This window comes from Chiroxiphia lanceolata, chromosome 16, assembly GCF_009829145.1.
Source record: "Chiroxiphia lanceolata isolate bChiLan1 chromosome 16, bChiLan1.pri, whole genome shotgun sequence".
Classification (NCBI taxonomy): domain Eukaryota; kingdom Metazoa; phylum Chordata; class Aves; order Passeriformes; family Pipridae; genus Chiroxiphia; species Chiroxiphia lanceolata.
In genome coordinates, this window is record NC_045652.1 from 5,141,038 (window position 1) to 5,168,365 (window position 27,328).

General features: G+C 44.7%; 1 protein-coding gene across 2 annotated transcripts in view; it reads left to right on the plus strand.

Annotated features, from left to right (window-relative positions):
• Positions 1 to 3,815: 3,815 nt before the first annotated feature.
• ABAT (4-aminobutyrate aminotransferase) overlaps positions 3,816 to 27,328 on the plus strand; it is a 53,518-nt gene continuing 30,005 nt past the window's right edge. The window contains exons 1-2 of one of the 2 annotated variants that reach the window (XM_032704498.1): positions 3,816 to 3,963; positions 26,227 to 26,355. In XM_032704498.1, the coding sequence (XP_032560389.1) occupies positions 26,286 to 26,355 (70 nt within the window). In that variant the 5' untranslated portion in view covers positions 3,816 to 3,963; positions 26,227 to 26,285. Of the gene's footprint in view, positions 3,964 to 18,497; positions 18,793 to 26,226; positions 26,356 to 27,328 lie in introns of those variants that run through there. The other variant, XM_032704499.1, reaches the window with a different exon arrangement.

A 27,328-nucleotide genomic window follows, 5' to 3' on the forward strand; every position in this document is an offset into this window, starting at 1 on the left:
CACTTTCCATATGTCCAGTGTCCCGGAAATCCTTGTGCCCACTGGATTCCTCAGCATTAGGAGAGTGTTCCAGCTGGAGCTGTTCCAGCCTGGGACTGGTGAGAGTGTGCAAACATTCATTAGAAGCACGTGGTTGACTTCTTGAAAGTCTGTTTTATGTTTGGTTTAGTTCATTTGGTTTAGGTCAATTATTTCATAACCTGTTTGTGTGTATGAAGACGTATTTTTTGTGTTCTTTAATGAGATGAAAGGTTATTAGATGATGATGGACATTCTCTGTGAGTACAGTCAAAGTAAAAATTACCAAATTAACTAATTACCTTTGTTTCTTTTCAGTCTTTGTTGATGTGAAACTTTGAGAGTTGCTTTGTTGTGAATGTCTGTGTGTCATTTTGTGGTAGAAAGTTGTTGAAGATACTCACTTGTTGGGATACATCCTTTATATTTATCATTACTGAGTGTTCTCCAGTGTAGGTGGCTATTCTTGGGCTATACTTGTAGCTCCATCTGCTGTACAACACTTTGAGTCAAAACATTTTTACAGTTTGTTAAACACCCTGTTCCTTTCTGGTTTAACAATATTGTATTTCGGAGTAACAGTTTAGGTTGAATGAGTGGTTCTGCATTTCTCACCTAGACTTGCAGATGTGTGTACTGGAGATGAAGTGGAGTTTTCAGGTGGAAATTACCCTGGAAAAAAGGTGGTGTTTAATTACCTACTTTTTAACAGTAGCTTTAGGAGGCTGCCTCTAGCAGTTTGGAACATTCAGGAAACATTCTAGGAAAAAATGGATGTAACTTTGTGTGTGTGGTAGAGACTTTTCATTCATTAGAAGATCAGGACTTAAACTGGATCTCAAAATTTTATAGCAGATAACTATCATGAGATTGTCTGTTCATTGACTTGACTGTTCTGTGAACTTTTACATCCACCACTAGTCCCAGTCCTTTTCCATTTTCACCAGAGAGAGAACTAAGGGCTTTGTCTGTGATGATTGCATTTCTGGGTTTGTTTTGTTTGCTTGCTTTGTTTTTTCATTCTGATGGACAGCATCTTAAGACTTGAAGAAATAATTCTGTGTGTTTGAGATTCCTTACTTATTGTGCTTATTTTATATCCTAGTTATATATTATCCCCTTCCCTAGTGTTGGCTATAGCAATTTTGCAATCTGAGTCAGATTTTTTTGATTCCAAGGAAACCTAATTGCAAGTGTATTTCTCCACTGGATCAATGAGATCTAATCCAACTGACTCCTGTGATCCAGTCAAGGCCATCAGTAGAGATTTGTTGCTGGGTCTATAGAGAGCAGCCCAACTATTTTGATGGCAATATATAGTTGGATCCACTTTGGAGTTATGTGTGAGTCTACTCTTAACACGTAGCAGTGCATGGCATTTATTTACCTCAATCATGTGCCTGAGAACACAGCTGTAGTCAGACTGCCAGGACTGTGCAGAACAAATGCTGGTGTTGATTTTAAAGGCAGTTGTTGTTGCTGGGTGTTGGGTACAGAAAACTGAAGATTGCTCCTGAAAAGTGGATGCTGAATTCCTGTGTATCTGCTTGTTGTGACATGGCAAGGATAGCTCCCTGCCTCATAAACTTGTAGAGGTTTTTCAATCTGAAAATAAGTTGAGGATTATTTACTTAATGCTTAGCAACTTGTCTTTAAAATGCAGTTCACCCTCCTCAGTGTGATCGTGGCGCTCATAACCCGAAAACTTTGTAGGTTCAAGTCAAGTAGGAGGATTTGAAAATGAGCTACTTCTCGTTGCCAGGCTGTCCTATGTTGTGGTGTGTGACAAGCCTTTGTATCCAAAGGCTTGTGTTCTCTTACAGATTTCATCCTGCTGTTGTTGCACTCATCCTGACCCTGACTCTCTGTGTGTCCTGCATATCTGTGCTGGAAGGTGGTGCATTAACAGAATAAAGGGTCCTCCTGAAAAATAACAGCCTCTTCAGGCTGTCAGCTGTGCCAGTATAGCACTTTGCCTCAGAGAAGGTTTCTCCCAGCAGATGGCACACGGAATTTCTTTAACAATACCAGCTCCCAAAGACAGTAACAAAATATCCACATATGTGTGTGTGTGTTTACAGATTGCTTGCCTAAGCCAGCCCCACTGGTGGCAGGAAGAGGAGGTAAGAAGGAATATCCCTTGCTTCTTCAGCAAAGTGAGTGTATTCTCTAAGCTTCTTGAGCAAATATTCAAAGGGAATGCTCATCAGATAGTGATGAGTAAGGTGTTAATAATAATTAAAAAGTAACGTAACTCCTGCCTCAAAGATGAGTAGAAGTACATATAATGAATTAGGCAAGAAAGTTAACAGGGAGTTGAACAGAAGATACCATGAGAAAAGTAAAGTTTACAGCTCTGAAATGGCCTGACTCAGTTCTTGTTCTATGGGTTATCAGTAGCAGGTTTACATTGAAGATTGATCAGAAGGGACACCAAGAAATTATCTGCTCTGTTTTTCCCCTCAAAGCAGAATCACATTCACCTGAGAATCTTGCTTCTTATCATCATCACAGACATCCTGTATTTCTCCCAGTAATCTGTTTTAGTGCTTCGTTATCCTTTCTGCTACAAATGGCTTACTGCCATCTTAATGGCTAAACTGCCACCTTCTTTGCAATTTTGGACCATTAAATCTTTCTTACTGTAATAAACTGACAGATGTAAGGGTTCTATGCAGGATAAGTGGTAATAAAGAGGCATAGATGACCCAGTCTTTAGTGATGTGTGCAGGAAGAGAAAGGTCCTGTAACATCATCTGCAAATTTGTTTTTGCAGGAAAAAGAACAGCTCCAGATGCTCAGAGAAAACCAAGATCGTGCATGAGACCTAGAATTCTGTGAGATGAGAGTCCAGGTACGATTTAACATGCTTGTAATAGGTTCTGTTGTGGACCAGATACATAATAATATTTATTATTGGGTAGGAGTTTCAAGGGTAGTTTTGTGTCTGCTGTAGATGAATTAAGCAGTGACCGAGCAGAAGGGCTCGTTATTGCTTGTAGGGAAACTATTGCTAAGCGTTATCCTGGTCAGCAGTCCCACTCCCACACTGCGGAGAGAGTTGTTTGTTGATGTCTTCAGAGAGGATGGAATCCTGGCTAGAGATTTACTGATGGATCAGCTCTGCTGTGAACTTAATCTCACCCAGTTCTGGAGCGTGTCAGTGGTAGGGACATGCATGGTGTTGGGGAGAAGGATTCATGTGCCCTGTCACTGCTGTGTGCAGTGCATCGAGCACTACAAGCCACTGCTGCCCACAGGAAAAACACGTTTGTTCTAGGTCGGGCTTAAACGTTGACGAAGGCTTGGGTTTTAAATTTGGAGTTTGACATCCTACTAGGGTCAATTTGAATTTCTATTGTGAGTTAGAAGCCCACATCAGACTTTCTCTGTTGCTACGTTTGCTAAATTAACTATGTCCCAAGGGGCACCAGGTAAATAAATACGGGGCATCACGGAGAGGACAGCGGGTCTAGGCGGAGCTGCAACAGCGCAGCCACAGCTTCCCGTCAGGGTTAGGAAACGGATGCGCGACGGCGCAGGAGGTGGAGGAAGCGGGGCGGGCGGAGGGCAGTGCTGGAAGCCCATTTCCCAAGGGATAATCTGCTGCTCGTGCCCCAGCGGGGCTCGCTCCGTCCCACGGGGCTCGCTCCGTGCCCGCCGTGCCCTCAGCGCTCCCTCAGCCCCGCCGGCCCCGCCCCTCCGGGGCCGAGCCCCGGCCGCGCTCTCCCATTGGCCGCGCGGCGCGCGAGGCCGCGGGCGGCGGCGCCGATTGGCTGCGGGGGGCGGGGCCGGGCGGGGGGCGGCGGCGGGGCCGGGGGGCCATCCCAGCGCATCCCGGCGCATCCCAGCGCATCCCAGCCCGGCGGGACCATCCCAGCGCATCCCGGACCAGCGCCGCGGAGCGCGGCCGCCGCGGGACACGCGGCAGCCCCGCACCTCCCGGTGAGCGGCGGAACCGCGCGGGTTCGCGGCCGGGGCGCTCGGGAAGGAGGGCTGCCTCCGCCCCGCGGCGCTCCCGGCGCGGCGGGGACCCGGAGCGGGGCTCCCCGCGGGGCCCCCTCCTCTCTCACCGCCTCCATCCCGCGTTGCCGGGGGAGCCCCTCGCTGATGCCCGTCCCTTGCGGTCCCCAGGGCACCGTGCAGGGAGCGGGGGCCGCAGGGCTGGTGCCGTCCTGCCCGCTCGAGCGTCCCTGCCCTGCCGGGCCGGAGCGCGGTGCTGGATCCCGGCAGCCGTCCCGGGGGACCGCGGAGCGCAGGAGGGGTTGTTGTTTTCCCCGTGTGTTTGGCCGCAGCAGGAGGCGGGTTCGTGATGCTCTGTGCCCGGGCAGCGGGTGGGCCCCGGCACGGACCTGCGGCGGGGAAAGGGGGAAAAAGGAAGGCGAGGGCACAGAACCCGTGAGAAAACCAGCTGCGTACGCGGGGAGAGCGGGGCTGACTCTGCGTGCAGCTGTCGCCTCGCTGAGGTGCTGCAGGCAGCTGAGTAATGGTGTTAGTGGAGGCCTGGTGCTGCACCTCAGCTGAGGTTCTTTTCGGTCTCCTGTTCTCCAGCTGGGGCTTGCTCAGGCTTTGCCTTGAGGCATCCCTGGTTTCAGTTCCCTTGCCGTCATTTGTGCTTAAAGCAGCGTGGGGCTGTTCAGCCAGAGCTTTGCCTTTTCCCGGCTTGGCTTTTGCCTCTGTGATTCCCCTTCTCTGTTTATGGAATATAATAAAGGGAATGATGCACAGAGAAACTGAACTGCTGTGGGAGATTTCCAAGTAATTTTGTAATCAGTAATGAATGGTACTGGATTTTGCCCTGCAGTTCAAAGGCACACATGATGGGTGTGGGTTCTTAAAAGGATCTTTGCTCCTATAGTTTGGCACAAGGAATTTGATAAAGGTTGAAAACCAACTGGTATAAAAGGGTTACCTTTTGGAAGCTCTTCAGGAAGGAAATTACCTATTGAATCCTGTTACAATCTGGTTGTTGTGTTATAAATTGATTTGGTATTTTTGCAGTTCTTGTTGCATTGTTTTGTTGGGGTTTTTTTACTGTAATTGTTTTTACTGTAATATCAATATTGGACAAATTGTGTCTGGGAGGCAGTTTGTCTTCTCTGACTGGAGTTACAAGTGCAGGCTTGGAGGTCACTGATGGGTCATAGCTCACCATACTGAAGCACAGCAAAGGGGTAATATCTGGATCTTGTAGTGTTTCTCATCCTTAGTGTTTAAAGCACTTCTCAGTGAGATCAGTGTCACTGGAGTGACTGTACAGATGGGGAAACTGGAATAGATACAGGGAAAGAAAGCTGTTACTGCAAGTTACCTGCTGGGTAGCCTTTTGGACTCAGAATCAGTGTTCAGGTGTTCTGTGTCTGCAGTCTGTCTGTGTGGTACCTCTTGGACAATCTGGAGTGCAGAAGACAGTGATGCAGACATCTGCAGATAAAGGAGAGCTCAGTCTGTAAGTGTACGGTGTTATGAGATGAGCTGACCACTTGTAAAATGCGTGGGGGAAAATGCAATACAACTGTTTTATGCATCTTTTATTAGACCTTTAGTCTTCTGACAAATAACAGCCTTAGAGGCATACTGTACTGTGAGATGTCTTGTGCATTCAGACACAAAATAAACTGAAATAAGTGGATAAAATTGGATATTTATGCCCAGGAGGCAGTAAGCAAGCACAGCATGCAAATAAACACCAGGCAAATCAGAAGGTGTCCTGCTGACAGCTGTGCTGTCATTGGGAAAGGAGAACATCCTGATCTGAATTCTTGCAGAAGCAGACAGGAATTCAGATGCTTGCCAGCCATGTGTGTACACACTCAAACCAGTTCTTGCTGCCCCCGCCATCACCTTAGAGCTCTCCAGGTGATTCCCCTTGCCCTCTCTGGTTGGTGTGGTGCTTGAGAGCAGTTTATACCATGCCTTGTGTCCCCCACAGGTGCAGTGGGCAGCAGCCCAGCAGTAGGTGCCTGTGTGTGCAGGTTCAGCTGCACAGATCCCAGCCCTGCCAGGTATGACAGGGACAACTCCTGCCCTGGGCTTGTGCTCTGATTGCTGGGCCTGGATAAAAACAGCTCAGGTCACCTCATGACATGTGCCTCTACTGCTGCTTAACTTTGTACTTTCAGTGATTGTAACATTGAGGGTCACAGAATTAGGAAGGTGTCACAGCTGTTCTAGGATAAATTGGATCTGGTTCTTGGCTTCCTAGCTTCATTTTATGACTTCTAGGATTGAGAGTCTATTCCAGAAATGCTTTAAAAAATGTTAAGCTGTTTCAAGCACAAATTAAATTCAACTTTTTTCTTGTCCAAATGAAGACAGCTTGTGGAAGTGTCTCAGAAAAGGGCTGTTGAGTGGTGATACAAGTATATACTATATGAATAATATAGCATTCAATGTTGTATCTCTGTTGCAAAGATACAACCCAATTGTATCTTTAAATCTTACTGGATTGGCTGTATACCAGAAACTTTAGATCAAATGGGGACTCTGAACTTGGATGAATCTCCTTTGCTCTTGGCTTTGCCTTTGTGAGAGGGAGCAGGGAGGAGAAGGGAATAGATCTTGATGGAGTAATTCTCATATTTCGTGTAAGACGTTTCTCCTCCTTACTATTTTCAAAGACCATTTCATTCCTCCTTGTATGTGGCAACTTGTCCATCTCTGTGCACCATTTCTGTTCAAGCAGGCTTTTCTGGTAGTGCCTGCTTTTCTTTTACAGTTCTTTATGAGGTCTTAAGAGTTTTTCAGGCATAATGACAAGTCTGAATCAAATAGTGAGGTATCTTATCCCATTTGAAAGAGTAAGTAATAGAAAAGGGCTGGATTCCATCAGAAGAAAAGCAGCTGGTACTGATGTGTGGGGAGCTGTGAAAGCACAGGTAAGTGATGCAAAAATGACACATCAGGAGCACTGCAGCTGAAAAGACTGGGAATCCACCACAAAGATAATTATCACTGTGGGCCTGTTGCCTATGGAAGGATGGATATGCTTTAAAAGTTATGTAACAGATTTATTTTTCCAGGGGCTGAAAACACCCTGTTCTTGTTCCAGACTGATCTGCTTTCAAATTTCTTTTCTTTATGTACAGAAGAGGTTGCCTTAGGGGTCAGAGCTGCTACCAACTAAAAGCAGATAATTCTCTCAGCCTTGAAAGCCATCCATCTCTGTCCCCTCTTGGTTTTTGAATTTTGGGATCTGTTTTATCAGATCGCAGTCCTGTTGTCTGAAATGACAGTTATTGGCCAGGAAAACAGTGATATTTTCTTAGTCATATGGTGTTTGTGCAAAAACAGCAGTATTCTGGGGGTTTTTCCAAAGCATGCAGAGTGTATAAAACAGAGAATATTGTTGTAAACTATTTCTGTGGCTTTCAGGCTCTCCTCTGATCTGTGGGAGTAGGATTCTGTACTGCAGCCTTGTATTAGATTGTTTGTACTTTCACAAAATATCTTACTTTCCTTTCACAAAATATCTTTATTTTCCCATAGTTAGCAAGTACTAGAAATTTAGCAGAAGAATGAGGTAGGAACCTTGCTTATGTGTTGCAGAAAAAGGTTGTCTCTCTTGTTGTCCAGTGAAGGAACATCTACTTTTGAGAAAGCACTAAAGCCACTCAACTAAAATACTGCCTTTAGTAAGAGAATGCTGACAGCTTGAAGAAATATGAACTTAGTTCTTCATACTTAAGCAATGCCCCTTTGTACTGTCTTCTCTGCCATTATTTTAGTGAATCTCAATTTCAACAGAAGAAATAAAATATTTGTGTAGATGAGGGCTTATATTGTATCAAACTCTTATTTGAGGCACTGTCTGAAGGGAGTGTACTATATAATATTCTGTGCCAAGGTGTAAGGCACTTTAAAGGCAATAAAGCTTCAGACTCGGTGAGTTTCCTGTTTAGATTTTATGGTTTTGCTGAAATGCAACTTGGCATTGGCAGAGAGTGTTTGCCTTCTTGTGATTCTTGTGAAACTTGGTAGTCTAAACACTAAAATCTAATTCTGATGGTGTTTCTGGAGGTAGTACTGCAGCTTGCTAAAGGATTCATCTAAAAACTCAGTATATCTCAAGTGCACTCCAGGTGACAGGATGAAGTGCCAAACTTACTAGTTTAGCTGAACAGCTGTAATTTTGAGAGTAAAACAACTTCTAAACCTGTCTCCAGCTTTCCTTATCTCAAACACTTTAAAATATCCCTTATTCCCGAATGAATTTCCCTTGCCATCTCCAAACAAAGTTCAGTTTTAATTTTACAAATTAAAATACATTGCTTTGCAACTGTTGCATCCGTATGTAATTCTGTATTACTTAGGAACTTTTTTAGCAATGTCCTCAAAATGCTTGAAGTTTGAAACCTGGTGTACCTTGAAAATTGGCTGGATAACAGCAAAGAGACTGAGCAATCCTTACCTGGCACCTGCTGAAATACACTGGTGGAATCCAATCTAGCCTTGGCCTGTTTGGGGCATGACAATGTGCCCTTTCCTAGCCCAGCTTGGCAAGCACGGGCTGGTGTTGGAAGCCTCCACACAAGGGCAACGGTGTTGGGAGAGCATCCCTGAGATGTGGCCTTCCCAGCAGGAAGCTGTCCCTTTGCCTCAGGAGGAGACTGCTGTTGTGGGAGAAACCTGCATGTGCTTCCTTTGGTGTATAGCACATTCCTATTTTGTGCTGACTCCCTTTTTGCTGGGTCAGCAGAGATTTGGGTTCAGGTTCCCGTGTCAAGGTCTCCTCTGTTCCCCACCGATGGTGCCGCTTTCCCAGCTGTACCAGCCATGTTTGGGAGCTTGGATACGTGGATCACCATGTCTTTCTCACCCTTCCTTTCATCTCCTTTGTCATCTGCATGTCACGAGCACCAGATTTTCTCTCCTGAAGCCTTTTGCCTGCCTGCAGTATCAGCGTGATGTACTCTCCCTTTCCACCGCTCCTCCCACACAGCTTTCCTGCCCTTGTGTTTATGGTGTCTCAGATCTGTTTCAAGGACTCTTAATCCTACCTGTCAGCTCTAAAAACAAATCCTTTTGTCTAGAAGACCATTATAGCTCTGTGGGAGGCACAGCAGAACATAGACTGGCCTGGTGGGTAAAAGACCTGCTCGTGTGGAAAGGGAGGCTGGAAGGGGGATAGAAGAAACTTAGGGAAACAGTGAGGAGTGGTGCTGTCCTGCCTGCTGGCGGCTCAGCCTGGAGCACACAGGTTACCTGTGGGTCAGCTGGATGGCTAGAAAGCACTGTGATATGTTTATGGGAAAAGTGGAAAGGTGTTACCAAGCTGTGGATTGCCAGCACAAGGTTTTCTTTCTAGTTGTTTGCTGGGGTATTGGGGTTTTTTCATGGGGTTTTTTTTTCCTCCCCTCCCCTTGTAACCTTGGTTTCATCACTGGTTTCTCACAGAACAGAACAGTGGGTGCTGGTAGAAGACATAAATTAGTGATGATGTTTTCATGATGTCCTATTTTTGATGTTTGGCTCAATTTTAAAGTATCCGGCTTCCATCTGTGAGCCTCGTACTGGGCAAAGCACAAGGCAGCAAGTTCCTTATGGAAATCTGTGCCCCAGTGCTGGATGATTTCATGCTAGCTTTGTAGCCTGTAGTCTTGGTATTAAATCAACCCTTCCTCTTCCTTTTCCTCCCCAGCATATGAACAACCCTACAGATTTTTTCACAAGAGATGTCACCTCTTGCCCTTCCAGCAGTTTTCCTTTCTGAATGAAGCGATGGGAGAACATAGACTTACAGAGGCCACTGAGGAAAACAGGGAAAAAATTGGTTTGCAGGGAAAGGAAATAATAATATCCCTCATTCTGTAACTCATCAAGCTCAATCTTGATTAAAGACTATGAGCATCACCACAGCATGCCAATTTTGACTGCCTCTTTTAACAAAAGATGGAGTGTGTGGAGGTTCTTGGCAGCATCCCTTGACAGCAAACAACTGAAATCAACTCATATGTTTTGATTGGTCTGGCAGTAATACAAAAATGTGAATAAATAATGTAAATAACATGAAAATTGAGTATTTTAAATAAGCTTGGTGTAAGCTATTAGCAGTCATATTTTTTCTGTTTGTATTGTGTTTCCTGCCAATCTGTCTGTCCTCTTCATGTCAGATGTCAAATAATGGGAACCAACCATCTTGTTCCTCTCTGACATTTCTCTTTCCACATCTGTCATGAATGACATATTTTTCACCAGGTGCTTGCTTGATACCAGTCTTGTGAGGTACACCCAAAAAAATCAGGACACTGGCAGTAGGATGGAGGGAGCAAGTTTGTATTAAAGAATTTTTAACAGCTTACTGTATAAATCTGATTATATAAATGATGGCCTCGGTGGGAATTGGAGAACGTGGCAGGTTAAAAAGCTGTTAGAAACCAAACTAGACTGCTCTGGCATAACGGGACAGATTTCAGGCATAAGATGCTTCATGGCAACAGGCCAGAGCTTAATCCTGCCACAGGGTGCTGTGGACAAGCTGGAGGCCTTGACTCCTCCATCCTTGACAACTGCATCACTTCAGGAAAAGCTGAGCACAAGGACAGCGATGGTCCCCCATGGCAGGTGGGAGGGATGTGGTTCTCCTCTAGGGACCATCTGCAGGTGTGAGAGATGTGTTTTACCTGTATGGGCTGTGCTGCAGGTGTGAGGGATGTGTTTTACCTGTATGGACTGTGCTGCAGGGTGAGGGATGTGTTTTACCTGTGTGGACTGTGCTGCAGGTGTGAGGGATGTGTTTTACCTGTATGGACTGTGCTGCAGGTGTGAGGGATGTGTTTCCTGTATGGGCTGTGCTGCAGGTGTGAGGGATGTGTTTTACCTGTGTGGACTGTGCTGCAGGGTGAGGGATGTGTTTTACCTGTATGGACTGTGCTGCAGGGTGAGGGATGTGTTTTACCTGTATGGACTGTGCTGCAGGTGTGAGGGATGTGTTTTACCTGTATGGACTGTGCTGCAGGTGTGAGGGATGTGTTTTACCTGTATGGACTGTGCTGCAGGTGTGAGGGATGTGTTTTACCTGTATGGACTGTGCTGCCATTCACTGCTGTGTTCTCTCCTCTCAGCTCCAGTATAAAGCAAACCTTGTTTTTTGCTCCACAGCTATTGCTGCAATGCAGCTTCCTGGAGAGAGAAGTAGGATTACACAATCAGAGTGTGCTGGTGGAGGTAGCAAAGCAGAGGATGTGCTGGGCTCAGATGAACTCCACACTCCTTTTTAGGGTGGTTTTACCAGGTAATGAGTTACAGGGGTGAAAATCTTCCATTTGTTCCACGGTTTGGGCTCTGGGTGTTGTGAGGGGCTGCCGTATCTGCTGTAACATGATGCTTCTGTCCTGGGTGCTGTGAAAAACAGCTGAAGACAAGCAGAAGAAAAGCTAGTTGGTGTTACAAAGGCAGGGAATAGAGGCAAATGAAGACAATGACAAGCAATGCTAGGGGCTGGATTCAGGATATTATGGAGCCTTTGACTAGGAAGGATTTTACTGATTCCAGCAACAATCTGTGTCTCACTGTGTGTAGCTGACAAATCTTGTCCTTTTCTTCTTTCAATAATGAAATCCAAAATTCCAGTTCCTTTTGGAATTAACAGGAGATCAGTTACCACTTGTTTAATTTCTCATCGGTAATATTCTTTTTTCTAGCCCAAGAAGGTGATTGGAAAACACCTCTTCTGATGTAGGCTGTAAGATTCCTGCTGTTAATTTATTCATAAAAATTGGACCATTACCAGATTGTGTATGAATTTAGAGTCTGTAGTTTTACTTCTCCATAGATTTTGGTGTAATGGGACTTTGTTAGATCAAAATGGTGGGACTGATGATGACCTTGGGTTCCATGGGTAGGTGATGTTTCAACAGTGAGTCAAGTGTGATGGCTACTCTGGATGGAGCTCTCCTTCCTCACAGTGCTCAGTTGTTTCCTTTCACTGGCTTACCTCATTTTCTCTGAGCTCAACTTGTGACTACACTGGACACTGTGAAGGGTTTGGTGATGTTTCTTCTCCAAATTAGGAATCTCTGTAGTGTGGATGGGAGACGAGCCATGCAGGTGACAGGAGAGCTGGATGAAAGTGGAATTCTTCAGAAAAGAGGCCAAGAAGGTGCTACTATCCCTGCAAACCCAAGGTTGGTGGTGTCACACAGTACATCATTTCTGGATGCAACGCTTGCAGAAAGTGCAATTTATTTATTTATTTTCCAGAAAATAGGCAGAGAAAATCAGCTTCCAGAGTGATCTGATAAATGGTAGGAAGTGGCTCACAGCTCCAGTTTTATTGTTCCAAATGGTAAAGAGAGGAGAAAGGGACTGTTTGTTACATCTGGTCAAAATCCACATGCAGCCTTGCATAACTGATCCTCTGCTCTGGCTGGTGAGCAAGATTTGCAGGCTTGCAGCCACATTCTTCTCATCTGTTGCGAAACTCCAACCTCTGATTATCTCTTTCAGCTACTGTCACTAGTTAACAGCAAAGAGGGAAAAGGGGCAGCTTAAGATAATACTGACTCTGTGTTCTAAAGGCTGACAAAGCACGTGATGTTGTATCTTCTGTAAAGAATTATCTGACCACTGATGATAAATCCTGCAGTTGCACCCATTTGGTGAAACTGATTTTAGGAAGGAGAAGAAAAATCTGCCGTTTTTCTGAGCCCCTATGACAGTGCTCTGTGGAGAGGGTAAGCACCAGCGAGGGCAGTGCTCTGAAGGGAAGTGCTTGCTGTCCCACTGTGCTGGTGCTGCTCACTTTCACGAGCTATCCTTAGGAAGATAAACATTTCCCACAAGAGGTTTTTGTTAAATAAATAAACAAGCTGTTTAACCTAACTACCAGCTCCTTGTTCCGTACTGATTGTGTTCATCCTGGAGTAACTTCAGGGAGCTGCTTAAAATTACACCAGCAATAGACTGTCCTTGATCTTGTTTTACTGCAGCAGCCATTCTCAGTGTTTATTAGTGCCTTCGTGGCAGTATTGTCATTACAGGGGCAGGCTGGTTGACAGTGCCAAAAGAGGGAGTGGCTGCACCCCATACCACTGCACCAGTAAATGCTTTTCTCTGCTCCTGGTCCAGTGTTTTTGGGGTATTTGACAGAAAGCACCATTTCCTACCTGTCCCACCATTCTAAGGCTAGTGGTATTGCCAGCTGAGTTATTACTTCACATTCATCTTTACAGCCAAGGGATATTTCTTTGCAGCACCCATGAATGTGCCTTATGGGATATTTGGGGAGCTGCAGGATGTCCAGTGTCCCTCTTGGCTGCTGGAAATGGATAGAGCCAGCACAGAGCTGCTCTGAAACGCTGGTGCAGGAGCTGAGGTGTGTGGTGACACGGGTCAGTCATGGTGATATGGGTCAGTGGGTGGTGACACAGATGCTGGCTTTGGATACTTTTCACAAGGTTTCAAAACATGCTTGGAGTGTGGGTGCAAGAGAATATTCTGGAATGGGTTCGCTCCCAAGTCTTTAAAAGTCAGTTATTTTCCATTCCTGCTTTTAATGTGTCTCTAGTTCCAGTCCAGTGGGCCTTCTCCTTTATTAAATGCAATTCGTAGGTATCTTCTGTGATTCCAGAAGCAGCTAACATAATATCCTGGGCTTTTCTGTTCCCACTCTCAATTTGTGCAGCCTCTCTGAGCATCAGCTACACAAGGATTCCCCCAAAAGTTTCTTGGCTCCAAGTCCCTCTTTTCTGACTCCAGCAGCTAAGCTGGACTTGCCCAACTCACGGTGGAACTTTTATAAAGATTTGTTCAGATCTAGGAGCCTTCCCAAAACTTGCCAATGCTTTTTAACTACCTGTTCTCATGGAATCTTCACTCTGATGTGATTCATGGCTTGTATGTACCAGACTGAAGGAACAGCACTCAGTCTCTTAACGTGGGTGTCAGTGTTACCCCGAGAGTGGAGGGTGCAGTAGAGAGGTACCTCAAAGAGACTTTACCAATTAGTTTAGCCATTAGCACACTTATTAAAGTCTAATTTATCTCCTCAAATTTGTGTCCAGGTATTTAGTACTTGTGTGAAATGTTACAATTAGTTTTGTCAAACAGGCAATATATAAAAAATAAATAAGTGCAGTTTATGCAGCAGCCTTGTGGATTTTTCCCTAGTGAGTAACTTTCAGATTTTGGGAACCTTCAGTGTGTCTCCCAGTTACCAGTTTTTCTACCTTGCCTTTAATTCAGCAGAGTGCTTTAGCTCATTCACAACTCTAATTTTTTTGAATGAGCCCAGCAAAGGAAGAGGGACCACTTGAGAAATACATATCTTGCTGAATCAGGTTGGCGCTAGTTTCCTTCTCCATCTGGAGCCCAAAAATAATTTTCTAAACATACTAGGGAACTTAGTCACAGAGTGTTTTAACACTGTGTAGGTAACTGTGTTTTCTAAACTGTTTTGAAAGCAGCCCAATTGCTGTTCTTTTTTACCTATTGCCTGAATTAACAGGCAATAATAGGACTTTTGAATAGTAGAATTTCATGGTAATTGTGCTTCAATCCTGTATCCCTTTCCTTCTTCTTCTGAATGTGACTTTCTGATGTTCAATGGGAATTAAAGCAGTTGACATCTGAAGGCCAGAGGGGGGTGATCCCCCTCTCCCTGTGTCAGTGGAAGTTGTTCTAGTTCCTGGTTAGTGAGTGGTGTGGGTGCAGCTCAGCTGTGCCCTCGCACACTCACAACCTCTGACTTTTTTAATCAGGGCATCTGCCCACCAGATGAAATCCCTGGAGTCAGGGGTATTGATTGTGGTGAATTCCACTCATGAACTCTGTTCTTGAGGCTTTTTACTTCTTTTACAAAGGAAATACTGCCTCTGTACACTGAGTGTAGTGTTATTGGATGTGCTAGGGTAGGAAGCAGTCTTCTGACCAGCCACAGGTTGGAAAAGCTGCAGTGTGATGGGTTTCCTGCAAAGCTAAGCAATCACAGTTGTCCCTTTTATTTTCTGTTTTGCCCTTCATGGTAATCCTCTTTGGCCAAATAAGACTCTTATCCTTCTGCCTCCAAATCATTTGCTCAGATTTTTATAATTAACTTGGGGTCAACATTCTTATAGTCTTACTTTGTTTCCTTCAACTGCATTGAAATATTTTTTAATATACCTTAAACTGAACCTGGTAATTACTGCTCACAGTACCTAAAACTTGATCTGACACTCCAGTTTGTGCTTTATTTTTTCTCCAAACACAACCAGCTCCAAAGAGGGCTGTTGCTTTTTCTCTTCATGCAAGTTTGGGGTCCTGAGACCCTGTTGTTGAGTCTTGTGGCAATTCTGTTTTTTGAAGAGTACTAGGACTTGGTGCTGAGTATCTTGGTGTGCCTTGCCTTCTGCTTTGGGATACTAATGTGTTTTGTTCCCATTTTTTTGCAGGAGTATATGACATTTAGGATTTTGACATCTTGTCTCTACCCTGGAGCTGCTATTTCTGGATACTGAATTCTTCTCAAGTACTGTAGCTGTGTTGCTTTAAATGCTTTGTTTTTCCAAACAAATTCTTTCTAGAGTGTGAGGCAGGGGTTAAGGAGGTCTGTAGAATTGCTTCTGGAGGAATTTGCCATCATTTGCAGTGAAATGCAGCAGTTGATAACATAGTTACACCTCACAATATTTTCCATAAAAACAAAATATCCTTTATATTTACCTTGTGCTTTTACTTGGCCTTGTGGACCAGCCTGGCCAAAATCTGATCCCCATTTTGCCTTGCAGTATCATAATGTATTTCAGGAGGATGTATGTAGTACTGATACAGAAAAATATATCTAACAATGGAAAGTTGTGCTTTTGGTTCTGCTGAAGCTGGAGATTACTTTCTACCAGTGAAGGATTGTGTAGTGGGTCTTCCTTTGAGAGCTGCATATCAGTGCAGAAAGTGTACTTACTGTGGGTGGTTGGCCACATCCTTTCTGATGGCAGACTCTTCAAGTAGATCTCATTACCAATATTCTCTTGATTAATCAAGTGGAAGTCCAGGGTTTTTTTTCATTACAGTCCACAGCTTTGTGGACTGTACATTTTTAATACATCTTAAATAAGTTTTTAGTAATTATAGTTGCTTAAAATCACTGACATGGGACTTCTAAGTTTTTTGCCCTGCAACAGGGCTTGCACAGACTCATTGTCATAATCTTTGTGCATCCAGCCTTCCAGGCAGGGTCATTATGGATATGGAGGGGCTGTGCTGGGAGCAGAGGGGCTGAAAAATAACTTAGGTTCTGCCTGGGAGGTGGCAGTTTGGTGTCAAGCCATTTGTTGCAAGGATTAAAGCAAAAAAAATCCACTACACATAAAAGTCTACTACTGAATTACTGTCTCTCTGGGGGATGAGTTTCCAGGCAGTTGGACATGACATGGCTTAGCATGATGGGGCACGATGCTGGCTGGAGTCTCTGGATAATGTTACCATATAAATTGTTAGCACTTAGCAGCAAGGAGTACTTTTCATCCAGCATAATTTTGTTTAATGAATTTAGCTTCACATCATCTAAAGCAGCACTCAGCAGAGGCACAAGAGTTTCTTTGTCATACCTCAGTCTCCCCAGAGTGCATCCTTTGGAGCTGTGATCCTGATTATTCACTGAAGAAGTGTAGTAATAAATCACTGATACAAGGCATTGCTGTTGGATCCAGTGTTTTATAAATGATGAGTGTAAGTACCTACAACTGTTCTAAGTCCTTCCTCCTCTGCTTTGTGGTGTGTCCCTGCATTAACCATCTGTTAATGCACTTTCTGTGGTAGATTAGCTGGTTAACAGGTTCAGTTTAGAGGCAGCAGTTTGTTCTAATGACTGGTAACCAGCACAGACCAGTTTAAATGTGTCATTTGCAGTCAGATTTTAAACTATGAAGAAGGTGAGGGATCAGCTTTAGTCCTTATTTTGGATCAAATCAACAGCCTGTTACTTAGGAGTAGTATGGGATCTGTCTTATAAACAACTGCAATCTGGGCTTCTTTCTTGGCAGTTGCTACTACTCACATGGGATCCCAGGCTACAGTCCTACAGTGAAGGAGAAGGGTACCAGAACAGGATTAGCCACGTCTGATTCTCTTCCTTGTTGGTGTTAACAGCATTTTCCTTAGCAGTTTGTCTGGATGCTCATCAGTTGTGCATTTTGGGTAGAAAAGCTCTGGAGAAGTACATGGTGACTTTAAACCTTGTACTCCTGCAACGGATGTAAAAGGTTCTGTGGATGCTGGCACTGCATGTGTTGGTGTGTGAACTACCTGTGTCAGGTAATGTTACAGTGGAGAGGCTGCAGGGCGTGTTTGGGCTGCCTGAACGACTTTCCGTCCCTCCTGGTTCCTGTGTCAGCACAGTAATCAGCACAACATCCACCCCAACCAAACAAATACTGCTGCTGTTAGGGAGAAGGGGAGGAAGAAAGTGTGGTGCTGTAAGAGCAGCACAAACTGGAGTCAGTTGCTGGGGTCCTTACCTGCTTCCTGGAGGCATTGCATCTTCTGTCCTTCTGATGTCTGTCCTTGCCTCTGCCTGTCTTAGACCCTTCCTTGTGCCTGACTCTGCTCGTGCTGGATCAGGCAGCACGAGTCTGGGGCTCACTCCAGCTGCTCCCTCATCTCCCCCCTTGCAGCACAGGGGTGCAGGAGCTCCGGTCACAGCCCCTCAGGAGGTGCCAGACCCTGTGCTTAGGAGAGCATCCTGCCCGAATGTCACATCCCACAGCTGGAGCCTGTGGGAGACAGAGCCCAAAGCAGGACCCACAGCTCTCATCTCGTGCCTGGCTCCCTGTGGCAGTGCAGCCCTGCCTGTTGGGGGGCACGGACCTCCCCCTCCTCTTCTCGAGCCGTTTTAATGCCCTGATTACTGAAGTGGGTAAGTCACCACCTCGCCTGTAATAATTACAGATTTCCGCTGTGATTTTTCACTCGTCGGTTGCCACAGCAACCGTGCAATGGCTCGGCCGAGACACTGTCACAGGGATTTAAATCTGAAGCAGCTCAGCCTTTTCCTGCGCTCTGGCGCATCTTCCCCCTTGCCCCCCAGCACCATGGCAACCCGGCCATGGATCCCAGCCTCGGCCATGGCACCCCGTGCTCGCTTTCCCTGCCTCCCTGGGCCTGAAGGGAGGCTGCTGGTATTCCCCGTGGGTGTCTGCGTCTCCCCATTCCCGTGTCCATCAGCGCAGCAGGAGGTGGCGTTGGGATGTGTGCTGGTTGTCGCGCTGCCTGCGCACGACCTGAGGGGAACGAACCAAAGCGTGGTTATTTTATGTGTGCCCGCGTGTCACCCTCGGGATATTTACAAACTAGAGTAAAATCAAGGGGTTTAGGGACATGACGTGTTCTTCAACTTCCACGATTGTTGAAAGCTGAGGAGCCGTTTCAAACGTTAATGCAGTTCTGGCTCTGCGTCTCTGGAATATGTTTTCAGAAACCTGCCAAGGAGGCTTTCAGGTGAACTCGCACTCCCAGGGGTCCGAGCTGACGGGCTACACCCACATGCCAGAGGCAGATGCTCTCGTTTTGAGGCGAGTCGGGTGCTCCTGTGCGCCGGCTGTGGCTGAGCAGGAGCTGGTTTCATTAACCTTCATTAAGTGGGGCATCCCCCGCAGCTCCGCTGCAGGGCTGCAGCTCCGGGCTCCCTCTGGGTGATGCCCGGCCTCGCTACCGGCAGTCGCGCTCGGGAGCTGGCAGGAGCGGGCAGCGATGACATTCCTCACGAGTGGAGCCGACAGCAGCTGAGCTGAGCTGAAGGAAAGGAGGGAGCAGCACTTCCAAGCAGGGCTGGCTGCGGGGAGTTTGCATCCAAGTGCTGTAAGTGCCTTTGCCGTGCGCGTCGGGGTGGGCACAGACTCCGGCCGAGCTCTCTGTCCGCAGGGGAATGTGTGTCTGTATGTGCAGTTGTATGTCGTGTTACAGTGTCCCTGTCGTGGATAAACACGGATAGCTATTCCCAGTTTGTTTGCTGGATCCCCTTAAGAGAAATCTGCATGCATCTGCTTCCCTCTGTCCTCAGCTGGAATGGGGGTCACCTTGAGAAACCAGAGCACACTCTCCGGCTTAAGACGTTTCCCTTGGTTTGGTGCAGGCTGCCTCCAAGTGAGCTATTTTATGCCTTAGGGCACAGAAAAAGAAATGGTGCTTTTATTCGGTGCTATTTATCTGTTTTCCTGACCTCTGAAGAGACAGCAGTAGGATGCTGAGGAATAAAATCTTACAAGAAATAAAACTGAATTTTCTTGGAAACTCCACTTGAGGGTATTTTGCAATGCTTCAGTTTTTTCAAAACTACAGAAGGCTTGTGGAGCAACTCATCTGAAAAGCACAGCTGTGCCATAACCCATTGGGAGCTGGGATGTTTTGGTGTGGAGAAATGTGTGGAAATGAACAGAAATGGTTTGGATATGTTTTTGCCATCTGCATTTAAAATAAGGGGTTCAAAATGTGCAGGCTTGAAGTGAAGAGAGGTTCACTGGTAAAGTTCACTGAAATATCAAAGTGCAGGTTTTTTCAGGGGAAACTGTTAAGAAATTACTTAGAAAAATTTAGAATTTTTCAGCTAACATAGGTTCAGTTGTACTTGTTTTTTTACCAGCATTTATGTACCATTATGCTATTTATGTAGGTATTTTTGGCTTTGCATCTGGGGCTTGCCCAGTTTCTAACAGATGCTTTTTCAATCCAATTTTTTCTTTTCCTGAGACAGTGTATTTCTTTCACAGGGAAGTCGTAGGCATGTCTCATCCCACCTTAGCTGTTCCAATAGGTTTTGAATCATAAATGAGCTGCTCAAAAGTTTAGTGGGTCACCTGAATCCTCGTGTACCACAGTCACAGCATTCCTACCTGTTTATATTCATTGGTTCATGGACTGAGAGTCTTTGGTTCATGGACTGAGAGTCTTTCCTTGGCCCAATATTTGTTGGAGAGAGGGATAAGAGGGACAACAGCAAAAAGATTTTTGTTCTTTTGTTGGTTTGGGTTTTTTTTTTTTGTTTAGAAAAAAGAAAAACATATATGCAACCACCAAACCCTGCCTAGGGGACACAAGAGGAGGAGAACCTGGACACATGAATGTTATGACACTTCTTACTGTAAATAAGTTTTAAAACTTGATGGAAGAACTGAAGGTTTGTGTTCTGGCTTTGCTGTTGGTTCAACACTGACCCGATTGCAGGTCCCATGAGGCAGGTAAGGATTGCTGTGTTGTGATGGATTCTGGACCTTACTAACAAGCTGTAGGTGTGAGGTTTCCTTTGCTAAACAAGTACATCTTGTTTTAGGCTTGTGCTGCAGTGTTCAGAGCAGACTGACTGGAATGCCAGCTGCATGTGGAGTGAGAGAAGGGAGCTGTGCAAAAAACCACCAGTTTATTATGCTTTTGTGTGCAATAATTACTGTTTTGTCAAGACTTGAAGGACAAAACCAGTCTTCCTATTTCTGTTCTTCTGAAGACTAGTGGGAGTGTCCGATTCTGTTGGTGTCAATAAGTAAATAGCCAACCCTGAATAACCGACACTTGAGCTTTACTTGTAACTATGACAACTGTGTCCTTGACAACTTAAGTACAATCATGGAGTTTCCAATTACATCCTGTTCTACACAAAGCCATTAAGATTATTAGAGGCATAAGCAGCCTGTCAGCTTGTGAAGTGGGTTGTTTGGTTTTTTTTGCAAAATCCATTTTGGTGGTAGATCCACGTTTCCATTTGCAGGTCCCTGCCGTTGTTTTGTTGCTGGTGTTCCTTGGTGAGCTGTGCTCTGCAATCACAGGCTCGCCGGGCTGGGGCCTTTGCTTGACCAAGGTGGGGGAAGAGCAGCTTCTTTCTCTTTTCTGTGCCCTCTTATGAGGGTGGTGCCAGGTACTGCTCTTCTTGAAGTCTTCTTGAAGAGGGTTTCAGCTGTGGTTTGTGCTGGGTTGGTATAGATACTAGGTGGAAAATCTAGTGCCAGCCTTATATAAACACTAGATGTGAATTTTCTTGCAACTCCCTCTTAACAGGACTTTTCTATTCCTGTGATGATTTGAGATAGCTTTGGTCTAACTATGGCTAGAAATTCTTGGTATTACTCTTACAAACTTCTACAAATGCTGTTATGAGCTAATTCAAATTTGTTTCAGAACTATACCTTGGAAAAAAGCCCTGTTGAAGTAAAAGGACCTGTTGTATTTCATTATGTGCACTCAGGCTTTCATAACTGTGTAGTCTATACTGAACTCTTAACTCTGCTCCTGGGACCAAGAGAATTGCAGTTAAACACATCAACATGCAGGCAGGCCTCTTTATTTACGTTGTTGTTTACTACATTTAGTTGGCTAAAGCAGTAAGTCAGGATTTCTAACGTCACCCTGTGCTCTGTCAATAACAACTGGTGAACTCATTCAATTTTTTTCCTGCTTTGATCTGTTGAATGTGGACATTCCCCATCTCCCCAAGCAGGGTGGAGTGGTTCATTTTCAAGCAGGCAGTGCTGAAAACATTGGATCTTTTTGTGCAGGTACATTGATGACATCACATTGCCCCATTCTTCCTCAAATGCAGTCTAAGGAGGGACATGGTTACGTTTAATGCATGACAACCTAGACCATCTTCCACCTCACTCATATTTCTTTGTGAAATTACGGGGCTGTTTCAGACTCTGGGATCTCCTTGAGCTGATTTTAGAAGTAAAATACTTGAACTGCATCACCTAAGTCATTAAAGTTGCTTGTTCATGGACACTGCAAAGCAGGAGACTTACCCCTCTTTAACAATCCCAGTGCAGATATCTCAGTACTGCCAGACTTTTCAACACTGTCCTTTTGTTTTAGTCACAGGAACCACAGCTGACTTGATCTCTCAATTTGCAGTTTCTTCCCCTGTTAAAAGACAGATGCAGAAAGTGCAGTGTCAAAGCACGCTGAGCTGTGAACTGAAGAGCCTTCTCACCTCTTCGAGAGACACCCTCCCTGCAAACTGTCTGTGCCAGCTCACCTCGGGGATGCCAGGGCAGGCTGGGTGTGGAAAGGGTGGGTTTGCATTCAGGCACAGTGCTGGTGCTGCCCTGGGCCCCCAAGAGAGGGGACGTGTCCTCCACCACTGCAGGACAGCAGAGCTCCAGGACAGGGGCTGCTGCAGCCCTTACACCCTCCTGCAGCCCTTGCACAGCTCACAATGCCAGCAAGCCTTGTGCTGGTTCACATCCAGATGGATCCAAGCAAACAGGACTAGGAGAGAGTTAGATATGTATTAAATTTCACAACAATTGACACATGGCATGAGGATACCCTTGCTGTGTATCCTAGGAAAGCCAAGCAAAAGAAAACGGTAGAAAAAGGAAGGAATTTGCCTTTAGCTCCCTGTTCCTCAAACCCACTTTGTGAAACCTTGTGCAGTGATTGCCCTGTGCAGCTTGTGCTGCCGTTTCCAAATGGCTTAATTGTTCCTGGTAAATGGGTTTGGAGCAGCTGAGGAACAGATGAACGTGCCCCCATGAATTTCAAACAGGCTTCTGTGTCTTTGGCACGAGTTTCAAGAAAGAGACACAAATCTGCAGAGCTGACTTCTCCCTGCTTTGCCCTGTCTCCTTTTACCTTTACCTTTGCATCTGTCCATGTCTCTGTTTGCCTTTACCTTTGCATCCATCCAAGAATCCTTTCCCAGGCAGGTCTCTACAAGCTGCAGCCTGGAACATGGATGTCATGCTGCATTAGCTTCTCCTCTAGAGAGCAAGATTGCTGTGCAAACTCCTAGTTCGTGTATTTTCACTCTTGTATCTGGATCAAACCCCTCTTTTTTTTAATTTTTTCCAGAGTTTCCCCCCAAGAAACACAATCTTGTTCACCCATGAAAACAATGCATCTTTATATGTTCACAGTAGGCTGCTGCTGCTGCTGACTGTTGTTCCTAGAACTAGCTTTATCTGTCAGAAATAATCGCTCGGTACAGAAATTTAACAGCTGCTCTTTAAAAAAATATATATCTAATTCCACAGTGTGCATTTTAAAAATCCACACATCCTTATGTTTCATGTGCTTGATAAACTGGACTGAGCCTCCTCTCTGCAAATAATTCTTTTTGCTAGAAGAATGTGACTGTGACTTAAACTGTGTTTGCCAGTGAATGTGTTTATGTAATGCAAAATTACATGCAAAATATATGCAAATATATTTGCAAAATTAAGGTACCGAGCATTCACTTCAGAATTGCTGTTCTTTACAGTCATCTGTACCAATGGCCTTCTCCAGCTCAGACAGCTGCCTTTAGAGGAAAAATATTTAGAGAAGACTTAGAAATATTTTTTTTTGAAGGGTCTCACTTCTTTGAGGTCCTTCACACCCCGTTTCCAGCCCGATATGTGGAGTTGGTGGCTGTATTTTGCCTGGATGTTACGGGATCTGGAGCTGCCCGCAGTGGCTCCGGAGCAGCTGTGGTGCTGGAGCGTGGCATTGCTGCAGTTTTGACACGTGCAGAGCTGATTTCTGCTGGCTTGCAAACTCTGCCTCTGCTCCTTGCAGTGCTGGAACAGGCTGGGCCGGTGGGAATTGATCAGGAGGTGGGCTGTGGAGGCAAAATTCAATTGGTTATTGTGATAACCAAATAATGCATGCTTAGACAAAGATACCAATCACATCAGCTGATCCCCTGTGAGAGTTTGTGTGCTTAATGGAGATAGAAAAGATGCTGGGTTTAGTTATACTCACATGTGATATTACATGATTTATTCTGACTCTGGACTAGAAAATGGTAAAACTTTTTATATAACCACTGCCAAAGAAAATTAGGGCTCAGCTGCTCTTGCAATAATTTTTTTTCCTGTAAGTGTTTCAAAAAGCCAGTATCATTTCCAATTATATTTTTCAGCCTCTAATGAATACTGTAGTTTAACTATTAAAGAATTTAAGATAAACAGGAAATATAAGTAAAAGATAATTAACATTCTGGGAGTAAAGACATGGGCATGGCTCACCTGGGGAAGGAGGAGGAGGTACTGCTGAAGGGAATCCTGGACACTGGTGGGCACAACCGTGTACAGTGACTGGTAGATTTGTTTGATTTGTTTGTGAAGAGGCATCTCATCGTTGTGAAAAGGAAGGTTGGGCAGTGGGCAGCAAAACCCCCAGGAGAGACGACTGAAGGGGATGAGAACAACGAAGTGGGTTGCTAAGTACGTTTGCACTGCTCCTTTTGTGAGTTCCTTAGAGCTGTGTTCACCTTAGATTTTAACAGGCTCCTAAAGACTCTTAAAAAGTCATACTTTGAAGAACAAACTTAAGGAGGGAATTGGAGACTGCAGTGCAGACCAGATAAATAGCTCTGAACAGAGGACATCAGTCAAGGTGGTTAATTGTTGTGAGAGGTGCTGGGCTGATTCACCCTTTAACACCTTTTTCTCACTTAGACTGGCATTTGGTTTTTGCTGTAGGATGGTCATTAGATAAGAAATATGTGGTGTTGGGGTACTTTTTACATGTTTATTTTGCAAAAGTTAGCACAACTAAAGAAAGATACCAAGAGAGAAAAAATAATGAAAGAAATAAATTAATTTTGTCTTACAAGTGAAGTTACTCTTTTCTGAAAAAAATTACCTAGTTCCCTCTACACTTTTGACCCAAAGCCTTAGGAAGCTAATCCAGCTTTTCCAGCGTGTGCACAAGTGTTGTGCAAGTGTATGCTTGCCTTGCCACGTTTCAAAATACCTTGAATTTTAACTTGAACTCAGAGGAAACTGAGTGAAACCAAGTGCTACGTCAATTGTCTGGAAAGACACGGGGAGTTGTTTTTGTACCTAAGTATTAATAGGTCCCTAAATTTATGTAAGCAAGAAGTTTTTTGTTTTCTTTTATTTGTTTTAAAAAAGCTCAAATGTGAAGGAGAACAAATAGCATCTTGCCTAAAGATAGTACAGAAATTAAATTTCTGATATTTTAGTACCGGGTAAGAGATACTTCCTATCACAGTAGCAGTAGATCAGCTGCTTCCCTGTATCTAGTCATGAACATCTGCTGGTATGTTTTATTGATGGCCTAGAACTGATATAAGCAGTAAGCTGTGAGCTCCAATACTCTCTGAGTGTATTTGTTAAATAGAGTTCTTTCCAGGAGGTTTGTGGATAATAGTGACATTTTGTTTGGACTGCAGGCCTTGGTCCACTGCTGCTGGATGGTCTGCACCCACGGGGGGCAGGGGGACACCCAGCAAGGTGAAAATGCTGGGCAGAGGGCTCTAGTGTCCTGCTTAGAACACAGGAGGCCATGCTGATAAGTGTGGAGTTTGAATTTAACCTGTGTCCTGGATAATAATTCAATGACCTGTTTATTTATGACTTCCAGCCAGACTTTCTGCAGAGGTGATCCAAAGTGAAAAAGGAGTTGTGTTGCCGTTCATGCTACTTGATTTTCCAAGGTCATTTATATGTAACTAGCTGAGGTAGGATCACAGAACTGTTGAGGTTGATCTGGTCCAGCCCTCTGCTCAAGCAGCAACACCTCCAGCAGGCTGCTCTGGACCATGTCCAGTTGGGCTGTGAATATCTCCAAGCGTGGTGATTCCACGCCCTCTCTGGGTGACCTGTCCAGGGTTTTCCTGTGTTTAGATGGAGCTCACAGCGTTTCAGTTTGTGCCCATTGCCTCTTATCCTGTCACTGGACACCACTGAGAAGAGTCTGGCTCCTTCTCTGCTCCCTCCCACCCGGAGTTTGTTAACACATTGATGGGATGCAACCTGAGCCTTCCTCAGGCTGCACAATCCCAGCTCTCACAGTCTTCCTTCACAGAGATGTGATTAATTGGTACAAACTGTTTTTTCAGGGGATTGATTTTCTTATATTTCCTAATGCCTGTCCTGCTGTCTTTTGTATTAGATGAGATTTTTCTCCTAAACTTAAATCGAATGGAAAAACCAGCTTTGGCTTGAGAGACTGACTGAAAACAATTTGTTAAAAGTTCAATGCAGTCTTCGTACATAGAGAAAACAGAGAGGAAGAGGAAGGGAAAATAGGTACTGATCTTTACCCCCTGGACTTGCTGAAGTTGGGAGATACAGCTTTAGCCTAGAAGTCATTTGCCTCAGACCAAGACCAAGACCAAGCCAAGCATCAGACTTGGGGCTCAATCCTGAGCTGAATGTCAGCATTAATCCATCACAGCATGCTCTAAGTGTCTTTGGACTGAAGTTAGTGAAAGAGGGAATTGAAATGAATAGCACAGTAATAATGGCTGCGTCCATAAGCACATGAATAAGTGTTTTGGTTTTCTTTTTATTTTAGAACATCAACTGGAAAGAAATCTCCCAAAATTGAGTCTTTTTGAGTAAAGAAAAGATAAAATGGCGTCGATGTTGCTTAGTCGACAGCTGACTTGTTGCCTGCAGCAAAACTCCAGACTGCTTGTATTTGGTAAGTGTTTGTATTTTCCTGGTTTGTGTTTGGTAAACCTTCACTTTATGCTGGTGGACAAAATTCCAGTTTGAATATTGCTGGGATTTGAGTGTTGAGTCCGTCAAAACTTGAATACGATGTTCTGCATCTCAGATAATGATGCAGTTGTAGTCCAGAGTGGATCACAAAGGTGCTGTGGACTTGTTTGATTTTTTTTTTTTTTTCATTCTGCAAACAAGAACTTATTAAGTTAATAATTTACACTGTAAACCTGCTAATTGAAGTAAAGCTCTTCAGCCTTTGGAACTCTGTTTTTACTCTGTGACACTACGTGGTAAAACAATTATCCATCAAAATGAGCTGGTTTTTACTTTGTGCTGTGTAGCATGACCCTGCCTGTCTTCCCTTGTGGAGAGGTTTTATGTGACTGGCATGAAGAGGTGGCCCTCACTGGGGTTGTGTGTGTCTGCCTGGAGTGAGCTCTAGTGTGAAATAAAATCCTGCCAACACAGCATCAAACTACTTTCTCTGAAGTGAACAGCAAGTTCTTGCTTGGCCCCCCTTGTATTTTAGTGTGGGTATGTGTATATTAAACCTGCAATCTCTGTAAAATAGATATAAAAACTAAATTTCTCTTGACTTTGTTGGACAAAGCTGTGTGGAGTCTTAAGATCTGGCAGACATTTCATGTGCTGTTACACTGAATACAGAATGGCTGAATGGCTTTTCCTGGGTCCGAGTAAATAGTAGTGTTTCTCTTGTCCTCCCTCTCTACTTCTGCAGTGCTATTGTGCTCCTTCTGCCACTGCCAGGCAAGCACACCCTTCCATTTGCTCAGAAACTTAAACATCATTGATTTCCTTTCAAATAACACACTTTGGGGAGCAACTGACCTTTGGCTAAAGAACACGAAGTCTGGTCCTGTCACTATTAGAAAATATTAGGTCAGTGTATCAGTGCAGGATGCGCTTCTATTCCTGGCAGTGACGCA